The following is a 26894-nucleotide window of genomic DNA, read 5'->3' on the forward strand; positions in this document are numbered from 1 at the left end:
GTGGGAGAGGGCTGGGGAGGAGAATTAATGAATGAATGAAAGACACATGGAGAGGGGATGAGCTGGAGGAGAGGACGAGCGCAGGGGGTCCCGCTGTCCCCCCCAAGCCGGGCGGGGCAGTGCCGGGGGGGCCGAGCGGCTGCGCCTGGGAGGGGGGCGGCTCCTTGGGGCGCGGAGCGGGGCGGCCCCGGCCGTGTCCCCTCCCGTGTCCCCTCCGTGTCCCCTCCCCGCGCCGCCCCGCGCCCTCCGCAGTGCTGCCGCCGGAGCCGCGCAGCGCCAGCGCGGCCGAGCGGCCCCGCAGCCCCGGGAGCCCCAAACCGCGGGAGCCCCAAACCCCGGGAGCCCCAAACCCCGGGAGCCCGGCGCAGGTAAGGGGGGGATCAGGGGTCCCCCGGCGCCGCAGCGCGGGGGGGTCCCAGGAGATCCCGCGGGCTCCGCAGGGACAGGGATGGGGATGCGGCTCCGGGGGCTCGGGATGCTGCTCCGGGGGTGCTCCTCGGCCCCCGCACTCCGCTCTCGGCCCGGGAAAGTTGCGGCATCCCAGAGGGTGACACCCCCAGCCCGCGGAGTCGCCCGTGGGTGGCAGCGGCTGGAGCGGGTCCCCGGCGGGGCGTGGGGCTGGCAGCGCCCGTGGGTGCGGCTGGGGCGAGGCTCTGGGTGCTGCTGCTCGTCTCGGCCGTGTGCGGACAACTTTGAGGCGTGTTGGGCATCTGCGGGGGTTGAAGCCCCCAAAATTGGCTTTTTTATTTTCTCCCGTCCCCGGAGTGCGCCCGGCGGGAGCTGCGGTGGCACCAAGGCTGAGCCCCTTCCCAGAATCCTGGCAGCGGGGGGATGCGGGGAGCGCCCTGTCCCTGCTGCTGGGACATTTTGGGGGGCTCTGCTCCCTGCTGGGGCTCTGCAAGGGCATCACTGCCCCAAAGGGGGTGGCCCGCGGGCTCTGGCAGGTGCTGCTCCTTTCCCAGGATGGACCAAAGTGATGCAAAAGGCACCAAAATCCTTTCTGGAGTAGCCTGGAAGCTCCGGGAGGCAAAACCTCCTCGGGAATGAGGCTGAGGCTGCTGGAAGCTGTCGCTCCCAGCGATGGGTTCTTCCAGAAAAGGCACCTGGTTATGTCTCTTGCTGGTGTCTTTCTAATAATTCTGGCCACAAGCTGGAGCAGCAATTCGTCTTTGTGTGATGATGAACGCTCCTTGGTTTCCCTGCTCTGAGCAAAGGCAGCTGCCCCGGCCGTGGCTCTGCTCGGGGCTCGGGCTATGCCACGCTCCCCTCGGGATCCTGGGAGTGTGTGTGGATCAGCTTGATCCCCCTCTTCCCATGAGGCTGCAAGAAAAAAAAAACCCAAAAAAAGAGATAAAGCTTCCAAACGCGGCCAGTTGGCTCCAGGGATGCAGAGATGAGAACAGATGAACCATTTGCTTTAATTACTGGTATCAAAAGCCCAGGCTGCAGCTTAGCCTGAAAATAAATATTGTTAATGTTGTGACACTGGGCTCTGTTTGATGATGCATCATTCATCCGGGAGGGATTGAGCGAGCTGCTGCTGCTGCTGGAGCTGACTCAGACCTGCTCAGGGCTTCCGTGGGGAGGCTCAGCCCCACTCGCGGCACCGGGAGTCGCTGTCGCATCCCGTGGGCGCCTGGCCGGGCATCCCGCGGGAGGGGAGCGCCGCAGAGCCTCGGGCAGCGCTGTGGCACCGCCGGGCGATGCGGTGGGAGCTGCTGGTGTCACCTGCAGGGTGGGGACCCAGGCAATGCCAGCCCCACCAGCCCTGCTCGGCTGCAAACCGCGTCCCCTGCTCGGCGCCGGCTCCAGCTCCGCTCCCTGCTCCTTCTCAGCCTTCCCTTTGCGCTGCCCCGGCTCTCCTGGCCGTGGCAAAGGTTTTATTTTTGGTGTGGATCCCCCTTTGCCAGCGAGGGTGACAGCCCGGAGCCCACTGGGGGCTCTGCGCGGGGTGAAACATTCCCGGCTTTGGAAAGGGCGAGGGGTGGGAAAACTGCTGCGGGAGGGATGGAAAATTGCTGCGGGAGGGTGCGGGGCTTCAGCCCGGCTCTGTGCTCAGAGTTTGGCGGGACTCGTGCTGGGGATGGCACCGGGCCTGTCCCCCGTGTCCCCCGGGCCGGTGGCACAGCAGCGGTGACCCCCGGGCCGGTGCCCTCCCGCCGCCCGGTGACGCTGTCACTGCAGTCGCTGCTAATTAGCGCCGATAGTAATGAACCGCTCCAGGTGGTCCCAGCCGGGCCCGCAAGGGCGGGGAGGGAGGAAGGAAGGAAGGGAGGGGGGCTCCACTCCCCCAGGCCGGGCTGATGAATTCCCCCGCCTTCCCCAGGCCGGGGAGTGGCCGCGCTGGCTGATAAAGGGTCACTGCTGGGGGCAGCGGTTCCCTTGGGATGCAGCTCTGTGGATTTGGGGTGCCGCTGCTGGGGACTCCGTGAGCCCAGGTACGGAGGGGGTGTGGGAGGAGAGAACGGGAAAACCCCCAGAGAGCGGGGGAATCCGGGAGCCCGGAGCGTCCCGGGCTGGTGCAGGGCCTGAGCCGGTGGCTGCTGCTCCTCCCTGCCCGTGGCCCCTGCGGACGGTGACGCTGCGGTGCTGAGGGGTCCCCGCAGCAGTGGGACCCCTCCCCACGGGCCCTGGCCCTGCCTGGCCCCTCTGCCACCCCCGCTGCTGCTCCTGTGGGGTGGCACCGCGGCCTCCGCCATCCCTGGGGCACCTGGCGGGGGCTGTCACCCTCCTGGACCTGCCACCACCTCCGAGCTCACCCCGCTGGTGCTTCCCAGCCTTTCCCCAGGGCCGATCCTGTCGCTGTTCCAGGGTCCCTGCTGGAATTCTGGTGGCTCTGGCCACGCTCCCTGTCCCTGGCACTGAGGGTGCGATGCCAGCTCCCCGTGCCCGAGCGCTGCAGGATCTTCCCGTTGCTAAGCAGCTCCTGAGGAGCGAGGGCAGCACCGGGTGGGCTCGGGGTGTGCTCAGAGCTCACCTGGATCTGCCCCTCGCGCAGCCCCGGGTGAGGTGGATACACCCAGGAGTTGGTTATTTATTTATTTATTTAATTTTTTTTTTTTTTGCCGTTGTCTTTCCTGTAATTAATCAAAGGGAGTAAATCCTTGTGACAGCATCCTAACAGTGTTTGGTTTGAGAGGGAGCTGCTGGAGGAAATGTCAGGGTGCTGCTTAAATAAAATTGACTGAGCTGCTGCTCAGCTGCCTTGGGACGAGGCTTTGGAGGATGACGGGGAGCTGGGAATTCAGGGGGAGTGGAACAAAGGCAGTTCCCAGCACCTTGTGGGAATTTAAAGGCAGCAGTGCCATTAGCCAAGCCAAGAGGAGTTGGTGTGTTCCCAAAGGCTCCCAGAGGCTGTGGTGTGGATTTAACTGGAGGGCACTGGAGGCGTCGCTTTGCTTTTCCTGTCTCTGGTCTCTCACTGTCACCTGTGGACTGAGGCTGTCACACCGAGCTTTAATTAACTAATTACCACCGCACTGAGCAGGGGAGTCAGGGAGCTGAAGGATGAGGTGACCCCAGGGCTGTGACTCGCTGGCTCTGGGCCTTCCCCAAAAGCCGCATCCCCAGGCGCCCTCAGCTCCCTTGGGGCAGCCAAGGCTCTGATCCCGCCCCGAGGCTGTTGGGGGATGTGGGAGCACACGGGCTGTGCTGCCATGGCTGGGACACCTCTGGCATTGTCCTGTCCCTTTTCCAGGTGTCTGGGAGCAGCTCCAGCCCCAGCAGCTCCAGCCAGCTGAGCTCTGCCTCCCTCCCTGCTGCTTTTACAGCAGAGCCTGGGCCGTGGGCTGCTCCCCGAGCACCATCCCTTGGGCAGGTGGTGCCCAAACTTTCTAAAAGAATTTGCACGTGATGAGACCAATGGAATGTTGGAATTTGAGGGAGTTTGGGAGTGTGGGACCCTCCAGGGCTGGGCTCCCCTCCCTGTCACCTGCTGATCATCCTGCAGAGTTACACAGCTGCTCCTGCAGGTGTTTTGGGGGATATTTTCCCTTTTCCCCCCCTCTGCAGGTAAATCCAGCAGTGCCAAATCCTGCCTGGAGCCAGAGGACAGTGAGGACCTGCTGCCTGTCCCTATGGTAATGGAACACACATTCCGGGTGTTCCACAGGGAATGGTGTGGGGTGGGCAGTGGACAAACTCCTTTTCCTGGGAAAGGACGAGCCTGGATGTGGGGTGTGGTGTCTGTGCCAGGTGTCTGGGCAGGATCTGGAATTCCCTGTGGTTTGCAGCCCTTCCTGGGTGCCAGGCATGGAGCAGGGCAGGATCTGGTGCTGATGGCTGGAAATGTCCCCAGGAGCTGGGAAGGGTTTCCAGCCCAACTTTGGGGTGTTTTGGGATGTGTGCCCTGAGTGGTGAGGAGACAATTCCAGCTTTGGCATTTGCTCCTCACACTGCTCACCTGGGGGGGGTCTCCATGGGTCTTTGTCCCCCCAAAATGAGCCCCATCAGGCAATTCCATCCTCATTCCCAATTTTTCCATCTCTGGCTCCAGCTGTGGAGCATAAACCCGCTCTGGTGCCAAGGTGCAAACCCAACCATCCCAACAGAGAATCAGTTTGGATCCATTCCACTTCCAAACCTCCTGCTTGCTGAGGACACCCAATAATCTCTCACCTGGCACCAGAGCAGCAGCTCGGGTTGGTTGGTTGGGGTCTGGCTGCTGCTCCGTGTTCCAGGTGAGTGGATGATGCCCAAAATCTGCATTTTTCCCACCCGGATTAATCACATCAGGCCTTGTCAATGGAAAAATTACCTCATCATTGGCACTGGCAGGTGGTGAGAGCAGCAGACTTATTCAATATTTAAGAAAGCTGCATTGCAGAGCTCAGGAGGCTGGAGGGAGAAATAGGTTGCCTGTGTCAGTGTCTGCTGCTGGAGACAATCTCTGCAGGCATCGGCTGGCAACCGTGGAGCTCGCTGGAAAAACCTCACCCTCACCCTGGCAGCTTGGAAAAGATGGAATTTTCTCTCTTCCCCCCCTGGTTTGGCATTCCCAGGCGGCTCCAGGGGTGCCTTGGGGCAGCTCTTTGTGCTGGGTTCCCTGCAGGCGCCCAGCTGGGGGTGGCTCTGTGCCCTGTGGGGTGGGATGGGCTCCTTCCATGGACATCCCGCTGCCTTTCCAGCCCTCCCACAGCTGCTGGAGGGTGCATGGGACCTGCTGGCTGCTGACACGGCACCTGCCAGGTTTGGGTTTTGGGTGCTGGAGGTGGGCCGGGGAGCGAGAGGGATCCACAGGAGGCATTCGATCCTTTCATTAAAGCATGACCCAAGTCCAGGGGCTCTGTCAGACGGCAGCAATGGAGCTGCATGATTGGAGTCATGTGGCCCTTCCTCAAGGCCAGAAATTAAGACCTCACTGCTATTCCTGGCTCTGCCCAGGACGTGCCACGCCGGCGCCGGCGGGAGCTGCCAGCATCCCTCGGAAAACCTCAGGATGAAACAGCTCCTCCCATCCCCTCCAACACCAGGGCAGCAGATCTGGGACCCTTCTGGGTCAGCCAAACCCTGGAAAGTCCTGGCACCCTCCTAGGTTTGGGATATTCCATTTCATTAAGGAAATGCTGCTGCATCCCATCGATCCCCGCTTGGACGGCCACATCCTGCTGCTCGGGAGCCAGGACCTGGCAGAGGGGAGGGAAGAGCCACCCTGAGCTGTTGTTTTGTTCTTTCCCATGTGCTAAAAATGCTGGAAGAAGCATTAGGGCAAGCGGGGGTAGTTGCTGGAAGTAATGCAAAGTAGATTTTTCCAAATCTATTATTTATAGGTGGAGAAAGGGATTGTGTATTCCTCCAGGAGCAGCAAAAGCAGAACAGAACGCTCCTGGCCTCGCTCTTATTAGCACAGAGTTCCAGCTGGGCAAAAGAGTTTTCCTTCCTGATCCCTCTTGGATAGGAAAAAACAGGGATTTCCCCCTCTTTTCCCCAGCTGCAGGGTTGGGGTGGACATTCGTGCCTCGTGTGACCTTGGGACAGTCCCTTTCCCTCCTGCATGTCCCCAAAAATGGGACAGTCCCTTTCTCTCCTGCATGTCCCCAAAAACAGGACAGTCCCTTTCCCACCCCAAAACAGGACAGTCCCTTTCCCTCCTGCATGTCCCCAAAAATGGGACAGTCCCTTTCTCTCCTGCATCTCCCCAAAAACAGGACAGTCCCTTTCCCTCCTGCATGTCCCCAAAAATGGGACAGTCCCTTTCTCTCCTGCATCTCCCCAAAAACAGGACAGTCCCTTTCTCTCCTGCATCTCCCCAAAAACAGGACAGTCCCTTTCCCTCCTGCATGTCCCTAAAAACAGGACAGTCCCTTTCCCTCCTGCATCTCCCTAAAAACAGGACAGTCCCTTTCCCTCCTGCATCTCCCCAAAACAGGACAGTCCCTTTCCCTCCTGCATCTCCCCAAAAACAGGACAGTCCCTTTCCCATCCCAAAACAGGACAGTCCCTTTCCCCCCTGCATCTCCCCAGAAACGGGTGGTGGCACCGTGGTGCTGCCCCTGCTCCCTGTTCAATCTCTGCCCACCCCAGGACCCCTGGGATGTTTCATTCCCAGCAGGAATTCTGTGCTGCAGTGCGGGTTCTGGAGGTGGTGGGGGGGGGCTTAAATGAACAATTTCCTTCGTTAAGTGACCTTGTTAATTGGAGCCTCCTGCTCTGGCACGGGAACAGGCGCTGTGTGAACCAGCAGAGCACTAATTACCCACGTGCTTCACTTCTCCTGCTTTTCCAAAAATACTTTTTTGCATCCCCAAGTTTTCCATGGAGCCAAGGTGAGCCTCAAGCCTCCACAGCTCCTCAGGGAGTGATGAGGAACCCTGCAGAGCGTTTTTTCCCTTCTTTTGGGGAAGGTTGGGTGTTTTTTCCTGGCTTGGAGCTGGGGCACTTTTGCAAGCTCCCGTTTTCCATCATTTCTTTGCTATAATCTCCCCAGTTTCTCTGCTGGAGCTTTGCTGGAGCTGCTTTGTGCCCTACAAAGGTTCATTTACCAGTGCGGGCAGAGCTCTGGTCCTGCTGGGATGCTGGAGAACTCAGAGGTCGCTTCCAGGCAGGGAGGAATCCAAGGCAGCATCATCCCAGGGCAGCAGGATGGGAAGGTGAATGATCCATGGGCTTGGAACAGCCCCATTGTCCATGGCTGGACTCTGCAGAGGGTTTTTGTGAATTTTTTTAGCTCTGCTGGAGGCAAATCTATCAAATCCCTGGCTTTCCCTCAGAAGAGGTGATGGATGAATGATCCATCCATCCCCATCCCCCTGCAGTGAGTAGGAGCAGTGGGTGGAGGGGCAAAACCCCTCCAAAAATGGGAATAAAGCAACAATCAGGCTGTGGATTCGACATCCATTGGTATTTTAAGGAGAAGGGTTTGAAGAACCCTCTCTGGACAAGCCTTTGGAGAGGAGTGGACAGATCCTCCTGGTTGAGTCCTGGTGCTGTGTTTTCCCTCCTGGATCCACTTGGCAAAAACTTCAGTAAACCAAAATGGGAAAGGAGTTTTTTGTTGTTTTTTTTTGTTTTTCCAGAGGGACTGTGGTGTGGGAAAGGACAGTGAGGAATGCTGGAATCTGGGGAGAAGTTTCCTTTTTTGCAGCTGTTTCTCTGGAATGGATCCCCCTCTTCCCTCCTTCCTCTGAAGCCTCATAATTAATGTGAGGCTGGGGATCCATTAATTACATCCAGGCTGTGCTGCCCTCATGGGAAGGAGGTGACTGGAGCCTCCTGTGTCTCAACATCCAGACCAAAGTGACACTCCTGCTCCAAACCCTCTTATAATCCCGCAAACAAAACCTTTCCCAGCGCGATTTAGGGATTTCTTTGTTGTTTTTCCCCTACAGCCCGGCTGGGAGCTCCACTTCCTGGCTGGCACCTGGGAGCAGAGCGGCTGAAGTCCCTGCTGTGCCCGGCTGGTGACAGCCAGCAGGGCACTGGTGTCCCCAGGCTCGTGCCCGGGGTGGCCGGCGATGACCGACGCAGTGCTGGGCGGCTCCTCTGACCGGTGGATGTGCCCCAGCGACAGGACCATGTCCCTCCGAGCCAGGTGACAGCAGGGCACAGGGACACTCCCAGCGAGGGTGGGGATGCCGGGAGTTGGTTCGGTGCTGTTGCATGGGGACGTTTTGCTGGTTTGCTCCTCAACGCCCTGAGCTGTGACCGCGCTCACGGGGGTCTCAGGATGAGGGGAGAGACGAGGATCTGACTCCATGTTTCAGAAGGCTTGATTTATTATTTTATGATATGTATTACATTAAAACTATACTGAGAGAATAGAAGAAAGGATTTCATCAGAAGGACAGCTAAGAATAGAATAGCAAAGAATGACAACAAAGGTTTGTGGCTTGGACTCTCTGTCTAAGCCAGCTGGGCTGTGATTGGCCATTAATTAGAAACAACCAACATGAGACCAATCACAGATCTACCTGTTGCATTCCACAGCAGCAGATAACCATTGTTCACATTCTGTTCCTGAGGCCTCTCAGCTTCTCAGGAGGAAAAATCCTAAAGAAAGGATTTTTCATAAAAGATGCCTGTGACACTGAGCGAGGTGCGGGGGACAGAGCCGGGGTGTGCAGGGACATGGAGCTGTCCCTCTGTCCTGGCACCCTGCAAGGTGATGCCACATCTCCAGCCTGGATGGCGGCTGGGTTTGGTGTCTGGAGGTTTGGGGTCACTCTTTGTGGGCACTGGGGCTCCACGGGCAGGGACCAGGAGCTGGGGGCTGTCACCCTGAGGTGTCACTGGCAGGGCTCTCCTCATCCTTATTCCCTCTCTTTCCCTGTGCTTCCCAGCAGTGAGAAGGAGCAGTAAGTATCTCCCTTCTTTTATTTGTCACTTATTCCTCTTTTCCTGCTACTTTGATGGTCAGGAAAAACCTGGGTGTGGACGTAAAAAAAAAATTAAATTTGGGAAGTGTCGCACTTTTAAGGGATTTTAATGAACTTAAGGCTCAAGGCCATGGGGGTCTGTTAATGCAGAGGGGAAAAGAGCCAGGAAAGGTCTGTGGATGAGCAGGAAGGTGAGGAATGTTTGCCTTGTGCACCCCTGAGTGGCAGACGTTACCCTGTCACCAGGTTAGCACTGCCTGACACCCAGGCTGGGAGAGAGGATCTTTGGGAATGATGTTAGAAGGACAAACACTCCCATGTTTGGAGAAATGTTCCCAAAAAAAAGCCACCCACTCCTGCACCACTGCCCTGGTCCCGTGGCTGCCAGGCAGATCTGGTATTCCAGGGTGCCAAAGGAAACGTGCAAACAATGGAATGGCTCTGAAAAGGAGTTTTTCCCTCTGTGTGAAACCAACATTCCCGTATGAAACCCCCTAAAAATGGAGATCAGAGCTCCCAGCCGTGGGTGGGGGCTCATTGCAGGCTGGGTGGGATCTGGAGGATGGGGAAGTGAGCTGATTTTAGGGTTTGGAGGATAGGGAGGTGGGCTGGGTTTGGGGTTTAGAGGATGGGGAGATGGGCTGATTTGGGGATTTGGAGGGTGGAGAGGTGGGCTGGGTTTGGAGGATGGGGAGGTGAGCTGGGTTTGGGGTTTGGAGGGTGGAGAGGTGGGCTGGGTTTGGGGTTTGGAGAACAGGAGCTGGGCTGGGTTTGGGATCTGGAGGATGGAGAGGTGGTATGATTTTGGGGTTTGGAGGATGGAGAGATGAGCTGGGTTTGGGGTCTGGAGGATGGGGAGCTGGGCTGGGTCTGGAGGATGGGGAGCTGGGCTGGGTTTGGGATCTGGAGGATGGGGAGCTGGGCTGGGTTTGGGATCTGGAGGATGGGGAGCTGGGCTGGGTTTGGGGTTTGGTGCCTGGACACAGCCCGGGGTGGGGGTGGATCCATGGCTGGATCCCTGTCCCCGCTGTCCCCGCAGGCTCCCGGCGGGATGGGCGGCACAGCCCGAGCGGCAGCGCAAGGGCGAGGAGCTGACGGACGAGGAGAAGGAAATCATCAACCGGGTGATCGCCCGCGCCGAGAAGATGGAGGAGATGGAGCAGGAGCGCATCGGGTAGGGCGGGCTGGTGACACCCGGGGAGGGACACGGCGGGGACAGAGGGACCCCGGGGCCGCGGCAGGAGGCTCTGCTTGGCTGCTTTCCTGGGCAGCAGCCTCTGCACTGCGGTGCCTCTCCTGGAAGGAGCCTGCGGGGGATTTTGGGCTCTGGCCAGGAGGAACCGGGCAGGGAAGGAGCGGCTCCGGGTGCCTCAGGGGGGCTGGAGCCTTCTGCTCTCGTGCCAGGCATCGCTGAGATCTTTTATCAGTGAAAAGGGATCAGTGACAGCAGCTCGCTGCTTGTCCTGTGCTGAGCCAGAGCATGGAGGAGTTTGAGTTCTGGGAATGCCGTTGGAGGGGTGATGGATCCATCTTTGGGGTTAATCCCACTCTGGAAGGAGCTGTGTGAGGCTCAGCAGGGCTGAGCAATGCCCAGGGCTGTGATGCTTGGGTTTGCCAGGCTGGCCTCGGGCAGGGAGGCAGCAGTGATGGCCAGGCTGCTTTAGGGAGCTGCCCCAGGAAAGCCTGATTTCCTGGGATTTCCTGGGATTTCCTGGGATTTTTCTGTTCTGGAGTCCCCAGAGCCGCTGGTACCTCGTTTTTCACCAGGGGCATTCCCAGTGCCCGTGCAGAGGCTGGGAAGTGCCTGTATTTCCTTTCCTGACAGGTGAAACGAGCTAAGGCCGAGGTATCAATCCCCATCTATCCCCTTGCTCTGCTGGGAATGGTTTTCCAGAGGGGATCTCCACGATCCCATTGCAATCTCCACAATCCTGTTTTCCTGACAGAGTTTCCTGTTTCTTCTCACTGAGTTTAAGCATCCACTGCTCCTTTTTTTTTATTTATTTTTCCCTAGCAGAGAAAATACTCAGCCCCAGGGAGGAGCCACACTCCCCACTGCTTTGGGGAGTGCCAAATTCCCTCTCACTGCTCAGGGACAGCTTGCTGCCCCTTAAATACTGGGATGCTCTGGCTGTGGAGAAGTGCTGGGTTTATTTCCTCATTTTTTCAGAAATCCTTGCTCAGGGTTTGAAGATCCCGGGGAGGTTTTGCCTCTCCAGGGGCTGTTCCGCCTGCCTGGGCTCGGCTCCTGCCCCATGGATGCGCTGCTCCCTCGGGCTGGAGGTGCCTCCGGGGCTTGGCATCGCTTTGCGCCTCGCTTCCCCTTCCAGGCTTTTTGGCAGAAGCCAGGTGAGAGTGGCTCTCTCTCTCTCCCATTGATGGCGATTCACCCCCAACAAGAGCTCACAAACAGCTCTCCCTGGCGTTTCCCTTTTCGCGGCCCGCTAAGAATTCCTTCCCAACGCGCTACGGCTCCTTGGATGAGCCGCAAATCATCTCGGGGAGAGATTTATTTCGTGCAGCTGTTTTCCAACTCTTCCCTTCGCCTTTGAGCTGGCGGTTCGCTCATCCTCATTCACGAGAAGCCGGGCGGAGGGGCTGGAGCCGGGAATTCTGGCGGATGCGCAGCTGATTCCCCTCCTGCGAGGAGGAGGAGGAGGAGGAGGCGTAGCGGGAGCCCTGCCAGCCCCTTTGTGTTTGTTGGCTTGCACAACACGAGCTGTAGGATGTTCAGCCCCGGGAATGTGGGACGGCGGCTGGATCAGCCTCGCAGGGAATCGGGAATCATCCCTTATCCAGGGTAGCTGCTTCTGTTACAGAATAATCCGGGCTGGCCTCTGGCAGGTGCTGGCTGGCCCTCGCTTGGCCGGGCTGCTTTAGGGAGCTGCTTATGGAAAGCCTGATCTCCTGGGATTTTCCTGGGTTTTTCTAGTCCTGTAAAAGGAAAAATAAATCCATTAAAACTTACCCAGGGAAGCTGTGGCTGCCCCATTCCTGGAAGTGTCCAAGGCCATGCTGGAGGAGCCTGGGATAGTGGAAGGTGTCCCTGCTCATGGCAGGGGGTCCTTTCCAACCCAACCATTCCATCATTCCATGAAAACACTGCTTTTGGTTAATATTGGGAATAGCTCACATGGAGTGAGATTCCAAAGGGGGAATATGTGGTGAATACTTGGAGTTGCCTCAATAACTGGAGGTGTTTGAGGGATTCATTTGAGCTTTACACCCAATCCTTGAGGAATCCTGAATCCCACAACCAGGGCTGTGGATCAACCGCCTCAAATCCTTCCCAATTTTTTTTTTTTTTGCCCTCCATCTCCTGCATCCTCCACCCCACCAGCCCCTTGTCTTGGGAACAAATCGATGCCTCTCGTTGAGCTGTTGTTTGTGCAATTGGACTTGGTGTCAAACCCAGCTCAGATTAATCCTGTGAGGGAGTATTTTTAGCTCTGAGGGTGGATGGATCCTGTGGGAGACGTGAGCTGGGTGCTGATGAGGCCTGGAGGACGGGGACACTCGGTGTGGGGGGGGATTTTTTTTTTGTGTCTCGTGGTGCAGAGAAGGACGAGAGGAGCTGGAATCATCTTGAACGTGACGCAGCAGGAGCGCGTCAGGCTGGAGCTGCTGGGTGGTCAGGATCATCCTTCGGGATCGGGGACACAGGGCTGGAAGTTTTCAGGGAAAAGGGATCATCCACGTGGGCAGGGATGGATCCGTTGCTGCCCCGTGTCGCTCTGGGGTCTCTATGGTGGCTCTGGTGACACTCTGGTGACAGTGGTGCAATTCCAGCTGCAATCCATGAGGATCCTGTTTTCCATCTGCCACAGGAGCACCTGCAGGCACTAATTGACTCCGTTCTGCATCTCTAATTGGGGGCCATCAATAACCCAGCCAGGCTGCTCTGCTGCCTAATGAGCTCCAGCAGCTCCTGGCATTGAGGGGCAGATCTGAAACCATCCCAAGGTGGAAATTGTCAGCTGGCTCCTGGCTCTGGCCAGGGCCCTGTGGTCCCCTCTCAAAGTGCAGTGGCCTGGCTGTGTCCCCCTGGGTGCCACCTTTGCTCCAAGAGGAGCAGCTCTGCAGCAGGATTGCATTTTCATTTAATTCGGCTGCTCATGGCTGGGATGACACAGGGATAATGCAGGAGCAGATGGAAGTCCCTGGGGATTAAATCATTAACCTCAGTGGCAGGGAAGCTGTCTGGGGACCACAGCCTGGGATCTTCATCCCTGTGTGCAGACAGCACAGAGATAAAATTCAGGCTCAAGGCAGGGCAGGGGGGTTACTGCGGACAGCTGGGAGCATCTCCTGGGATGGCGATTTGTGCAGGAGGTGAGGTTCCATCGTGACCAGGGGACAGCTTGTGCTGCCTGAGATTTCATAGGGGTTTGGTTGAGCTTTCCCCTCCAAAAAAAAAAACCCCTCCTCTCTTATTTGCAAGACTGCAAAAATTCCCAGTCTGCTGTTGCACATTCAGCAAGCACCTGGATGAGCATGGGATGGGATACTTGGAAAAACCCCAGTGGTGCTTTACCTTTAGCTCCCTGCCCACTTGGAGGGGAGGAAAATTGCTTCTCATTTCTCATCCCAATTTTAATTATGTTTCCCTTAATCTGGAGCTTGGCTGCTTTTCTTGTCCCTTTTCCACCAGGAAAATGAGCCTTAATTTAATATTCATCCCTTTAAGGCACACGATTTCCCCATGGAGATGAGGCTGGGCTTCATTCTGGAGGCTCTTGGTGACCTCCTTTGTGTTTCTCTGGAATTTTTTCACCATGGATGTGGTGGCTGAGCCCATCCCTGCTGCCTCCTGCCCGGCACTGAGGAGCACATGATCATGGTGGCCTGGATCAGGTCCTCCTCGGGATCAGGTCCTTCTCCCACCCTTTTTGCTGCATTAAAAGTCCTCCCTGCCACAATTTAAAGCCCGTTAAGGACATCTTGGCCATTCATTTCTGCAGTGCTGATGAATATTTAAACACAGCAAACTCCTGCTCTGTCGTTCAGCCTCATTTCCTGGGATCATCAGCGCTTCATTCTGGTCACTGTGTCCCTATTCCCATCCCTCTTCTCCTGCTGCAATGCTTGAGAGTTCCATGGAATCATCATTTAGGTTGGAAAAGACTTCTAAAGTCATGGAACCCAACCCCGAACCCAGCTCTGCCAAAGCCACCATGGGTTCTGTCCCATCCAGTGCTGAACCCAGCCCAAGGCAATCCCTCATCCCTGTGGGATCCTTTTCCTGCCACAGATCATGGGGAATGTTTGGATGTGCCCCTGGGCCCTTCCCTGCCTGCTCCAGGGCTCTGGAACGGGGCAGGAGCACCCGGGGATGTCCCTCAGTGCCCACCCTCCCCTTCCCAAACCGCATCCCTGGGGCTGGGCTGGTTCCCGTCACCAGGGCCCCGTTCCATTGCAGATAAAGCTGCTCCTGTCTCTCTCCCACCAGTGCCCAACCCCTGCAATCCCTGTTTCCCTGGCAGGGTGAGGGATCTCTCCCCATCCCTGGGCTGGGCTGAGCCAGCTCCCTGCCACCAGCTCCAATTACTCCACTCCCAGATTCTTCCCCCTGTTTTAACAATTGGAAAGATATTTCCTGCTCTTTGAAGCGCAGATAATGGGGAGGAAGATGCTGCTGGAGCCGTGGAAGGCAGAGGGATGAGCTGGAGGCTGGTTGTGCGCAATAAAAGCGAGGAGGAAATGATCTCCAGTGGAGAGAAAAGCTTTTGGGAAGGCAGAAATCTCATTCCTGGTGAGGGCAGGGCTTCCCTTGGTTGTCAATGGGAGAATAGGATGGATTTGGATCTCTGGAGGTGCTGGATGGAGCTGGAAGCAAACCCGGCCTTTTTTTCTCCCAGTTGTTGCCTTTATCAAGGGCTTCTCAGCCCAGGGGTCTGGGCACAACCCCCCCTTTCTTCCTGCCAGGTTCACACCAGGACTTTCAATTGAACTTTTTCTACAGTTCTCTCCCAGCAGCATTTGAGTCATGGCGAAAAAAAAATAAAAAAAGCCCAATTTCTCCCTCTTGAATGGATGTTTTAATTAGGGAAATGTACTTGGCTTGCAAGTGGTGCCACAGGTGTGTCCTGGCTGCTGAGCTCTTCCAGTGGTTCAAAAATCCCACTTAAGGAGCAGCTCGTGGTAAATGAGAGCCTGGGAGAGATTTTTGCAGCTAAATAATGAATCTCTTGAAATGCAAAGGCTTTTTCCTCTTTTCTTTTTTTTTCCTCCCTCCCTTTGATTGTGCCATTTGTTCCAGTTTCTATAATAAGTTTGTTTGGGCTTGCAGATTTCCAACTGGAAGCTGCTTTGCTTGGAGCTCCTGCAGCTCAGCAGGAGGAACTGCAGGGGATTTGGGGTTTTTCATGAATAAAAGAGAGGTTTTTTCCCCCAAAATGCTCCCCCTTGGTGAGGTGGGGGATGATAAAAGCTGGCTGTTGTGAGGATCGTGCACTCCATGGGATGTGGGCTGGGGTTAATTGCTTTAAATAACGCTTGGGGAAGAGCCAGGATCCAGTTTTTGGTTGGAATTGCTGGGTGTTCGTGGGGTGATGCAGCCCTGCTGGAGTCTCTGGGATTTCTGTGTCTGCCACAGGCTCTGGAGCTTGGGAAGGCACCAGGGGTGGATGGTGGCTCCAGAGCTGGGTTATTCTCAAGGGAGGAGCCACCTCTGGGTGTGAAGGGCAGGGATGGACCACGGCAGCTCTCAAGCAAAGCCCAGAATGGTTTGGGTTGGAAGGATCTCAAATCTCCTCTCGTTCCATGGGCAGGGGTTGCTCCAGCCCCATCCCACGCTGGAGCAGGGAGTCAGGCTGGCAGGGAGCTGAAGTGGGAAGGCACAAAATCCCCTGGCTGTGGTTCTGAGGGTGCTGTTTGTCAGCACAAGGATGAGAGCCACGATTGCTGCATTTCGAGCCCCCGTGCTTGTGGTGCTGGCAGGAACTCGTGAACTCTCCCATCTGCTGTCTGGTGACACCAGAGCTGTGAAAACAGAGCCTTGTCCCCACTGCTGGCTCTGTCTGGCTCTGCTGCTGCCCACCCAGCCCAGCTTCCAGCTGGGAACAGGCTGCAGGTTCATCTGGAAGTGGCAGGAGCCCAGCGGGATCCGCCCCCGCGTGGGGAGCAGTGGGAGACTCCCGGCTGGGTTTTGGCAGAGCTGAGGTGTTAATGTGGCTTTGCTTGGGTAATTTGTGGGAATTAAGGATCCACATCCCTGAGTGTGGCTGGGCTTGGTGGCTTTGAGATGCCCCTGTTGGCTGTAGTGAGGATTTTTGGGCTGTGATGGGCTGCACGTCCTAAAATGGTTCATTTTGGGAAAAAATTCCTCCCTGGGAGGGTGGTGAGGCCCTGGCACAGGTTGTCCATCCCTGGAACACCCTGGTCTAGTGGAAGATGTCCCTGCCAATGGCAGGGGTGGAACTGGATGATTTTAAGCTTCCTCCAAACCAAAACCATTCCATGCTCATACAATTTCCCCTCCTCGTGCCGCTGTTCCTTTATTTGACTTTTCCCTGCAGGGCCCCATAGAATTCTGCCTGTCCAACCCCAACCCCAGAGGCATTTTTGTGTGCAGGGAACCTGTGGATGGTTTATGAGCATTTCAGAGGCCCTGGCAGCTGAGTCACCACAAATCTGAAGCTGCCACCCCTCGTGGGATGTCTGCCACCCCTTTTCAACGCCCGCTGGTTTTCTCCCACCGCAGCTCCGTCGGATTTGGGTCAGGCTGCCACGGGGGGCTGCTCCCTCCGGTGGGCTCGGGTCTCCTCCTCCCTTTCTTCGTTCTTCCTCACTGAATGACATAAATAATGCAGCTTTTTTTCCCTTGCTGTGCTATTTTTAGGGCCAGGATTCTGGGTTAGCTGAGCGCACGACGCCGACGCCAGCTCCCGGCAGCTCCTTCCTGCTTCCCAAACTCCTTCAGCCAACGCTGCCTTTCCAAAACGTCCTCAACTGGTTTTGGTTTTTTGTTTGTTTGTTGGTTTTTGGGGTTTTTTTTTGCCTTTGCAGGAACCAGGTGTGTTTTCACAGCCTGGCCTCCAGTGGGCTTTCATTTCGTTGTAAGAATTGCCATCAAATATATGCAGTGTTTTTTCCTCAGATAATAAGCAAATTAATTAATTAAAATTCAGTCCTCATTAGAGCCCTTCCAGGATCTCCTCCTTCAGCTCTTCATGGGCAGCTGCAGGACTGGGTGGAAAGGTTTCCATTTAGGGACAAGTTACTCCATGCAAAGCTGCTGCCTTGGATGGATTTTCCATGTCCATGGAGCTCCCTGGAAGTCGATATTGCGCCATACAAACCGTTGGAATCTTCTCTACCCCTGGGATGTGCTTTTGTCCCATAGCTGGAAAGGGAAATGCTCCATGGGGAGCAACACCTGGAAAAGGAACAACCAGACCCAAGGCAGTGGCCAACGCTGTGGAGCAGGGCCTGCCCCCGTGTCCTGCCCTTCTCCTGGCATTCCCTGTGCCCTTCCTGATGTCCCTGTGCCCTCTGCAGGCGCCTGATGACCCGGCTGGAGGACATGCGCCGCAGCGTGCTGGGGGACGGCGTCAACCGCTGCATCCTCTGCGGGGAGCAGCTGGGGACAAGGGGCTCTGCCTGCGTCGTCTGTGAGGACTGCAAGAAGGTGAGACCCCCCCCCTGAAGGTGAGACACCCCCCCCTGAACCCCACAAACCCCCCCAGCCCGGGGGCACCGCAGATTTTGGGTGCCCATTTCCATAGCTCGCTGGTGGTTGCACAGGCAGAGCTCTCCTTGCTGGTGTTGGGGACATTTTGGTGGCACCGGTGTCACTCAGATCTTTGTTTTGCCCGCAGAATGTGTGCACCAAGTGTGGGGTGCAGACCACCAACAACCGGCCCCAGGCCATCTGGCTCTGCAAGATCTGCAGCGAGCAGCGGGAGGTGCGTGTGGCCCCTGTCCCCTCTGTCCCTGCTGTCCCCTCTGTCCCCACACCTCCAAGACAGGCCCGACTCAGCCTCCCAGGGGCCTCCAGCACCACCCAGCCTCACCCAGCAGCTGTTTGACCGTGGTTCTTGTAGGATGGTTTTGTTTTCTACACAAAATGATGTTTTATTTCATGAAAACAGAGCTCTGGGGCTCCAAGGAGCTCTTGAGGGCAGAGATTGGCTGCTGCAGCATGAGCCAGGGTGTTAATCGATTAATTAATGAGCGGGATGGGCTGCAGGGTGGGGGTGTGGGGTCGCTGGAGGAGGACCACAGTGGTGTGAAGCCCTGAGAGGCCTGGCCCTGCTCCCACAGGTGTGGAAACGCTCCGGTGCCTGGTTCTTCAAGGGTTTGCCCAAGCAGATGCTGCCACAGCCGATGCCCATCAGCAAGAAGGGACCCCAGACCCCGAGCGAGCCCTGCCCGGCCGAGCCGCCCGCCCCGGACCCCAAACTCCCCTCCCGGGCACCCACCCGAGGTAGGTGAGAGCAGGGGCTGCCCCCAGCACTGCCAGCGAGGCTCTGGGGCTCCTTCCCGTCCTCAGCATGGGAAAATCCTGGGGGAAAAGCGTCCAGAGCAGTCGTGTGGCTGCTGCCTGTGTCCTGAAGGGGGTGGCAGTGGAGCTGGAGGTGTTTGATCCAGGTTTTATCCAGGTGGGGTTGCAGGACATCCTCGAACAAAGCAGCCCCGGGTGGGGATCAGGGCCCAGCTGAGAGTTTGGGCAGTGCCTGGGTAGGGACGTGGTGATGGGGAAGCCTTAAAAAAATAGGGACAAAATAGGGAAATCTGGGAAAACAGTGGCAGGGCATCCCGGGATGGGGCTGGGGGTGCGTGGGCCGCAGCTTCACCCCCTCTCGCTCTGTTTGTGCCCCCAAGGCCAGGCGGATGCCGAGGACACCGAGGGTAAGCACCGGCCTTTGTCCCCTCCCTGTGCCCAGCCCGTCCCTGCCTCCTTCTCTTCCCAAGGCTTTTTCCCACCCAGTTTCCCTCGGGATGCTGCAGCAGGATCGCTCCTTGCTGCTGCTGCCGCCCACCCTGCGGGGGTCTGGGTTATCCCAGGGTTATTCCAGGGTTATCCCGGGGCTTCCCCACCTCCCGCGCACACGCCGGGGCTGAGCCGCTGCCGCTCCGGAGCCGCCTCCATGGGTGTTGGGTCCTGCTGGGAGGGGCAGGTGGGTTTTGTGTTTATTTTTTTTTGGGGTTTTTTTTTTTCCGGTTATTTAACCAGAAATCCTTGGAAAACCTCCCAGGGAAAGTTGAGGAGGCTCGTGGGGGCTTGTGCCTGCCTGTGGGGGATGGAGCAGCCCAGCCTTGTGCTGTGCACGGCGCAGCAGTGGCTTGTTCTGGTTGTTCCTTGCACCCTCTGGCACTTCCAGTGGTGGAATCATTCAGTTTGGAAGAGCCCTCAAAGCTCATGGAGTTCAATAATTGCTCCAGCACTGCCAAGGCCTCCACTGACTGATGTCCCCAAGGGTTCAAATCCCCACACAGGGACAGGGACTCCTGGGCAGTGGTGTCAGGGTTGGACAATCCTTCCAAGTGAAGAAATTTTCCCTAATATCCAACCTAAACCCCCCCAGGCATAACCTGAGGCCATTTCCTCTTGTCCTGTTGCTTCTTGCCTGGGAGAAGACCCTGACCCCCATGTGGCTCCTGTCAGGGAGGTGTGGAGAGCGAGAAGGTCTCTCTGGGGGTTCATTTTGAGTAACAGCCCCCATTTTCACACTTCCACATGGGATGCCAAGGGGATAAGGATCTCTGATTCCCCTCCAACACCTTGTGCTCCTCATTTGGGCAATAATTAAATTGGGAGCAGCACAGTGGCCGCAAACTCTCCTCTTCCTTGGCTCCGTGGAAGAGGCAAAGGGGGGCTGAAGGGACACTTCCCGCCTGGAATGGTCCCCTCCATCCCACCCTTTCTTTTGCCCAGGTTCTGATTCCCCCAGCTGACGATCTCCCTCTTCCCATGCAGCAGCAGCTGGGGGAAGCACTTAATTAAGGCAATTTAATCACTCCCCTAGCCGGTGCCTTAAACCTCCCAGCCCCAAGGGCAGCTTTTATTAATCCCGACGGCTCCTGCAGTCGGGAAGGCTTTGCCAGCTCCGCACGTCCCTCCCGGTGCTCAGCATGCTCCTGCCGTGCCCATGATTTTCCTACAGCTCCCTCGGAAAATTATTTACTGCACGGCTCTCTCTGCACCACGGGGCCCCTGCTCCTGGATGCTCATTTCCCCCCCCCTCTCCCTGCTCTTCAGCATTCCCGGTGTTTTTTCCTCTCTCCCTCCTCCTTTCCCCCCTGCAATCTGTTGCTTTGTCCTCACGCCCGGTGACCCTGAGAGCCCAGCCAAGGAGAAACAGCCCATTTATGTCACGGCAAAGATTTATCCCTGGCGTCTCCAGCAGCAGCCAGGTGAGCGCCGAGACCTTTCCCGTCACGTCCGCGGGGTCGCCATCCATCAGCCCGGAGCGCCGGGCTGGGATGGATCCGCTGGGACTGCCGGATCCCTGGATGGAAGGGAGAGGCAGAGGCAGCTGCCACGGCTGTCTCCTTAATAAATGGGAGATGATCAGCTGAAGGAAAATAGGATCCTCCACACCCCGCCCCCCCCCTGCCAAATCCCAGGAATGTGGAGCTGTGGTGCCATCAGGGGTTTGTTTGATGGGTGCTGAGGACCGGGTGATGGAACCTCAGGCCTTGTTTCTCCGTGTCCTCGGGGATTTCCTGTGTGCAGGTTTGCAGGTTTGATGGTGCAGAGCCCTCCTGCCGCAGTGCCCGGAGCTCAGCTCGGAGGTGCTGCTGCAGTGGCCGTGCCCATTGTCCCCCTGCTGCTGGCACCCAGGCCAGGGATGGCAGCTCGCTTTTCCAGCCTCACCGCTCCTTTCTCCCTCTCCCTGCAGGCACCGAGGGCACAGCGGCCGCCCGGGGGAGCCGCAAAGCAGCCGAGGGCCGGCCAGGTCCGGGTGGCAACGAGGACACCGCTGGGGACAGCGACAGCCGGGACTACGCTGAGAGCGGCGTCAGCCGGAGCCCCGGTGAGAGCGGAGCTGCTCCTGCATCCCTGGACGGGACAGATGGGGGGACACAAAGCCAGGAGTCATCTGCGGGTGCTCTCTGCTGATCGTCCCCTGTCCTTGCAGGTGTGAAGAGAACCAACTCCGTGCAAGGCCAGCGGCCGCCCCCGCCGGCCACCGCTGCATCCGCCGCTGGATCTGCCCCGGCAGCGGCACCACCCGCAGGTGGGATGGGAGGGGGATGGGAGGGGAGGGGAGGGGAGCACAGCCAATGGTTCTGTGCCTGGGGACACCCCATGGGCTCAGTGTGGTGGGAGAGGCCACCAGGAGATGTCCCAGGCGCTGATGCCGCCTCTGTGTCCCCAGCTGCAGCGGCAAGGCCGGGTCCCGGGGGTCCCGCCCGCTTCCCGGACAGACAAGGTAAGCCCGGGCTGGCTGCGGGCTCTGGGGGGCACCGCGGGTCGGGGCTAACAGGGTCCCTCCCGCAGCGAGCCCCCCGGAGCCGGCCCGTGGAGCTGCCAGGGAGGAGCGGGGAGGGGGCCTGGCTGCGCCCCCCGGCAGGGAGGACAGGCCAGGCTGGCAGCCCCCTGCCCCCAGCCAGCCCCCTGCCCGCAGCCGCCGCCCCGCAGAGGCAGCAGCAGCCCCGAGAGGAGGAGGAGGAGGATGCCAACAGCTACGACTCGGATGAAGGCAGTATGTACCCGGGAAGGGAGGGAGTTTCTTTGGGAAGTGCAGGATTTGGAGGAGGTTGCTGGGTGGGTGTCCAGCAGGGAAAGTCCTTAGGGAATGATGCTTCCCTGCCAGGCTCGGAGCTGGGGCGGGGGTTTGAGGGGGAGGATCTGTGGTAGAACATCCTGGGTGGGAAGAGCTGCTGGGGTCGGGATCAGGTGCTTGGATTGGAGCAGCTGATGCCCTCTGTGCCTGCTCTTCATCCCTGGGATGAAGGAGCACGAGCCTGAGCTGGTTTCTAGAGAGCCAAGACGGGAGCCAGGTGCTGAGCCCAGCCTTGGGAGGAGCTGCTGTCCCATCTCCTCAGGGTGCTCCAGGGTGGAATTGCTGTGGGAAGGGTTGGTTGTGTTACTCCTCCCTTGCCTGCAGAATATTGGAGTCAGCTCCAGAGCCCCAGGCTGCTCTCCCTGGGCAGTCCCTGCCCTCCAAAGCTGTGTAGAGCTCCCGAATCCGCCTGGATTTGCGGCGGTTTGGCCGCTGCCAGCGCAGTGTCACTGCATTAAACAGCTTTTACATTTGACCCGCAAATCTTCCCAATTATTACTAATTGGGGATGATTAAATGCAGTTATTGGCTGGGGTTTTAACGAGGTTGTTTCCTCCTCTTCCCTCGCTGTCAGCCACGCTGGGAGCTCTGGAGTTCAGCCTGCTCTACGACCAGGACAACAGCTCCCTGCACTGCACCCTCATCAAGGCCAAGGCAAGAGCTCCTCCTTTCTCCCCCCTTTTCCTAAATTAAATCCATCTGGCTCCCAGTTTCTCTGGTACAATGGGAAGGAAGCCGTGTGCTGCTGGCAGAGGCTGCTCCCTTGGGAGGCTCCAGGCACAGCTGCTCCTGGCTGGGGAGGGCTGGGGGCCTTTTCCTTGTGTGGATCCAAGAGATCTGTGGGAGTGGTGATGCCCTTGAACAGTCCTCCCAGGAAACTGCCCCATCCCTGGAAGTGTCCAAGGCCAGGTTGGACAGGGCTTGGAGCAGCCTGGGATAGTGGAGGATGTCCCTGCTTGTGGCAGGGGGTGGAACTTGATGGTATTTGAGGTCTCTTCCAACCCAAACCATCCTGTGATTCCACAATGCTGATTTTTCCTGGGAAGGGTTGGTTCAGCACATCCTGGCACCCACAGCTGCTTGGGGCAGAGGCTCTTGGGTCACTGAACACATTTTCTCTTTGCGTTTTTCACGAGCATATTTTTCTCTTTGCTGAAGGAGAATTCACATCCTACATTTCCTTTATCCTTTTTTAGGGCTTAAAACCAATGGATTCCAATGGCCTGGCTGATCCCTATGTGAAGCTGCACCTCCTGCCTGGAGCCAGCAAGGTGAGGCTCTGCCAGGTTTGGTGCTGGGGGTGGAGCAGAGGTTTCTCAAGTCCCCCTCAGATCAGATTTTCCCTGTTGATTTCTTTGCTCGCTGCTGTTTTCCCTGGGGGTGTCTCTGAACAGGGAGGATGCTCCCAGATGCTCTCCCAGACCCGAGGAACAGCTCATCCTGCAGGCAGGAATCTGCTCAGGGATGGAGGGAAGCTCCAGAGGAGGCATTGCTGTTAATGCATCACAAAACATCTGCCCAAAAATCTAATTATGCCCAGGGCTGGAATTATCCATTTGCTTGGAAGCTGCAGCACGTTCTTGGTGGAGCTGTGGGGAGAGAACTGGGGGGAAACTGTGGCTCCATCATTTCCAGGAAATTCCTGGAAATCTCCCTGCCCAGCCCAGCTGAGCTGATCTGGGTGGGCAAATCTTGAGGAAGGAATGACCACCAGCAGTGTTGGCTCTTTGCTTAGAGGGTACAGCAGAGTTCTGCTCAGAGGAACAAGGAGTAAAACCAGGGGAAAACTGATACAAAGAAATTGGATTGATTTTCCAGCTTTGCTTTATGCACAGGGACACCTGGTCTTGTTTGGAGGAAATCCAGGTGTGATGTTGGGAATTGCTTTGATTTCTACTGCTCTCATTTGCTGATATTTATTTCAATTATTTTTTAAGATTTTGAATGTGTGGTTGTGAAAGACACTCAAGCAAAGTGACAGCTCCTCAATCCCCCACTGTCACCTCCTTTAGACCATGAGAGCTGTGACCTGAGCCCTCACATCCTGCCCTGGACACCTTTCCCCCTCTCCTTGAGGGAATAAACTCCAGGGAGTGACAAAATCCAGTCTCTCCCATCCACCCCATGTCACCAAATCCCTGGTGCTTGTGCAAAATTCCACCTCAGTGCTCCCTGGGAGCTCACCATCACCCAGCTGTGCCAGCTGTGATGGGGCACCCCTGCCAGGAGCTGGGATTTGGGCAGGGAGGAATCCTGGGGTATTGGAATATCACCAGTATTGTGGATGGGATGTGCCTTGGCTTGTCTGGGCCCTGTGGCTGAACTAAATAGTGGCAACTGTGGTGTTTCACCCCAGGGACACTTTTGGCTGCCTGGGTGTGTGGTGTTTCACCCCCCAGACACTTTTGGCTGGCTGGGTGTGTGGTGTTTCACCCCACAGACACTTTTGGCCGGCTGGGTGTGTGGTGTTTCACCCCACAGACACTTTTGGCTGGCTGGGTGCTGCAGCTGGGCACGTGGAGATGAGTCCAGGCCTGCAGGAGCTCTGGTGGTGCTGGGATGGAGCTTCCCCCCATAACAGGGGCTGCTCCTCAGGTTTCCCTCTGGTGGGGAAGCTTTGAGGCCATGGTGAAGGAAAGGAGTCAGTTCTGATGGAGGGTTTGGATCCAGAGCTTTATTCTGGCCCTCAGGCCTCTGAATGCAGCACCAGCTCCAACAGAACTCCCTGAGCCCGTGGCTGCTGCTCCTTTGAACCCCGGGGAGAGGGGCAGGGAAGGGGCAGGGAGGCCACCAGCAGGTACAGGAGGGGAGGGACAAAGGGACAAAGGACACCTGGATGGCCCAATGCCCCCCAGGGGTAGAGGGCATCCTTTGAGTCTGCCAATCACTCGAAGCCCTTCTGGAATTCCAGGACTGACAGACAGTGCTGGGAGGGGAAAGGAGAGGAGACGGACACACCTGGGAGGGAATTATCAGGGGAGGGACCCGGGGTTCTGGGATAAACCATGAAGTCAACACTGATTCCCCTGCGTTTGTGTGACCCCACAGTCGAACAAGCTGAGGACGAAGACGCTGCGCAACACTCGGAACCCGGTGTGGAACGAGACCCTGGTGTACCACGGCATCACCGACGAGGACATGCAGAGGAAAACCCTCAGGCAAGGCCAGCAGGAGCCCAGGGGTCCCACAGGGTGGGGCTCAGGGTGTCCTCGCTCCCAGCACCACGCCCAGGAGTGCAGGGGGGGGTTAGGGCTGTGAGAAATGCAGTTTTGGGTTAAAATCAACATGGCTTTGGTCATCTGGATGGTTCTTTGAAGAGAGGAGAACTGGCATTTTGACATTTTCGTTTAATAGTAGATTATTGATTATACTATGATTTTTATCATTGTAGAGATGTGCATCTCTGCTGATTTGACAATAGCCCAGAAAAACACTCCATATAAATATCTCTTAAAATTTATGGCTCTTTCTCCCCTCAGAAAACTTAAAACTTCCACCTCTTGATTTCTTGCCCATCACAAAGCAAATATTTTAAAATGTTGACTTTTTTTTTTTTTAAGATAGAAATTTGGGGGTTGATGGCTGTTGGTCAGAGAAAATCCACATCAAGGGTGGGTTTGGGGGGTTTTGTTTTGTTTTTCCCTCTCCCCAGCAGTGCCCCTGCAGGGATGGGTTTGGCTCTGGAGTCGGGCACTGCTCCAGCCTGGTTATGTTCCCCTTTCCCTCTTCCCTCCAGGATCTCTGTGTGTGACGAGGACAAATTTGGCCACAACGAGTTTATTGGAGAAACCAGAGTTGCCTTGAAAAAACTCAAAGCCAACCAGAAAAAGAACTTCAACATCTGCCTGGAGAGAGTAATAGCAGTGAGTGTCGGTGCAAATTCCTTCTGTTCCCCTTGGAAATGGCACCTGAGGGATGCAGGGAGGGGCTGGAGGTGCCTGGCTTCCCTGGCACCTTCTGGAGTTGCATTCCCACCTGTGCCTGGGCTGATGTGACATCCCAAGGCCAGGAGATAAGATCCTGGTGGGAATCCATGGGAAGTGACCCCAGGGCCGGCTCCTGTTGGCACTGCCAGCCCCTGGGGGTGGATGTCACCGTGGTGGAGGGGACAGGTTGCTCTGTCCCCCGTTGAATCCGCTGGGATGGGGGGGGATGGAGCAGATGGAGATTCCTGAGGTCCTCCTTGCACTTTGGAGTGCAGTGCAGGAGCTGGGCTGCATGCATTCCCAGGGTTTTGTTTTTTTGCTGTGGGATGGTTCCTCTCCCAGTCACTCATGGCATTCTCCTTGTCCCTTTCCCATCCCAGACGAAGCGCGCCGGAACAACCGGCGCATCCCGTGGGATGGCTCTGTATGAGGAGGAGGTGAGTCCTTGGAGCAGGACAAGCTCCATCCATGTCCTTTCCACCATCCCTTGTGTACAACCCCATTGCTCCCCTGTCCTGGAGATCCCACATTCCCTGGTATCCATCCCATCCCTCCTCCTCCACGCCGTTTTCCCTCCTGATGCAAGAGAAGCTCCTTGGCACAAGAGATGGCTTTGGAGGGCAGTAACTGAAAGAGAACAGGGAGAAAGAGGAAAAATTAGAAAGATATAGTGGTTCAAAGCCAGCTCTGATCTTAATTTTTTGTTTGTTTGCTGCACCTTCGTTCTGAATGGAATTATCAAATAGGCAATAATAACCCACAATAAAAATAAATAATAAACAATTATACATATACACACCCACATAGCTGACATAAATTATAATTAAAATGCAGTCTGCTTGTAGAACACAAAATTAATTTCAAACAAACAAACAAAAAACTGACTGAAAACTTGACTCTGAAAACTGCACTCTGATCTGACAGAAGCTTGGCTAGGAGAAGGAAAAATTAAGGCAAACAGCTGAGCCAGAGGAGAGATGTGAGGAAGGAAACGTTATTGCCACATTTGACGCCCACCTCTGTGGTGGTGTTCACAGGGGTCCCAGGATGAGGGAAGAGATGAGAATCTTGACTCCATGTTTCAGAAGGCTGATTTATCATTGTATGATATATGTTACATTAAAACAAAATGATATACTAAAACTATACTAAAAGAATAGAGAAAGGATTTCATCAGAAGGCTTGAAAGGAATAGAAAGGAAAATGGAATGATAATAAAATCTTGTGACTGACCAGAGAGTCCGAGACAGCCGGACTGTGATTGGCCACTAATTAAAAAACAACCACATGAGACCAATCACAGATGCACCTGTTGCATTCCACAGCAGCAGATAATCGTTGTTTACGTCTAATTTCTGAGGCCTGTCAGCTTCTCAGGAGAAAAAGATCCTAAGGGAAGGATTTTTTTCCCACAAAACACA

The 26894-nt window shown here is 56.5% G+C and overlaps 1 protein-coding gene across 1 annotated transcript in view; it reads left to right on the forward strand.

Annotated features, from left to right (window-relative positions):
• Positions 1-247: 247 nt before the first annotated feature.
• RPH3A (rabphilin 3A) overlaps positions 248-26894 on the forward strand; it is a 32089-nt gene continuing 5442 nt past the window's right edge. Inside the window, 18 exon segments of the mRNA XM_036393060.2 lie at positions 248-368; positions 7827-8029; positions 8778-8792; positions 9853-9987; positions 17313-17442; positions 17633-17719; positions 18078-18240; positions 18639-18665; positions 20660-20794; positions 20900-20998; positions 21140-21193; positions 21262-21379; positions 21381-21466; positions 22122-22201; positions 22744-22818; positions 24596-24705; positions 25284-25410; positions 25854-25910. Coding sequence (XP_036248953.2) covers positions 7953-8029; positions 8778-8792; positions 9853-9987; positions 17313-17442; positions 17633-17719; positions 18078-18240; positions 18639-18665; positions 20660-20794; positions 20900-20998; positions 21140-21193; positions 21262-21379; positions 21381-21466; positions 22122-22201; positions 22744-22818; positions 24596-24705; positions 25284-25410; positions 25854-25910 — 1575 coding nt within the window. The 5' untranslated portion in view covers positions 248-368; positions 7827-7952.

This window comes from Molothrus ater, chromosome 18, assembly GCF_012460135.2.
Source record: "Molothrus ater isolate BHLD 08-10-18 breed brown headed cowbird chromosome 18, BPBGC_Mater_1.1, whole genome shotgun sequence".
Classification (NCBI taxonomy): Eukaryota; Metazoa; Chordata; class Aves; order Passeriformes; family Icteridae; genus Molothrus; species Molothrus ater.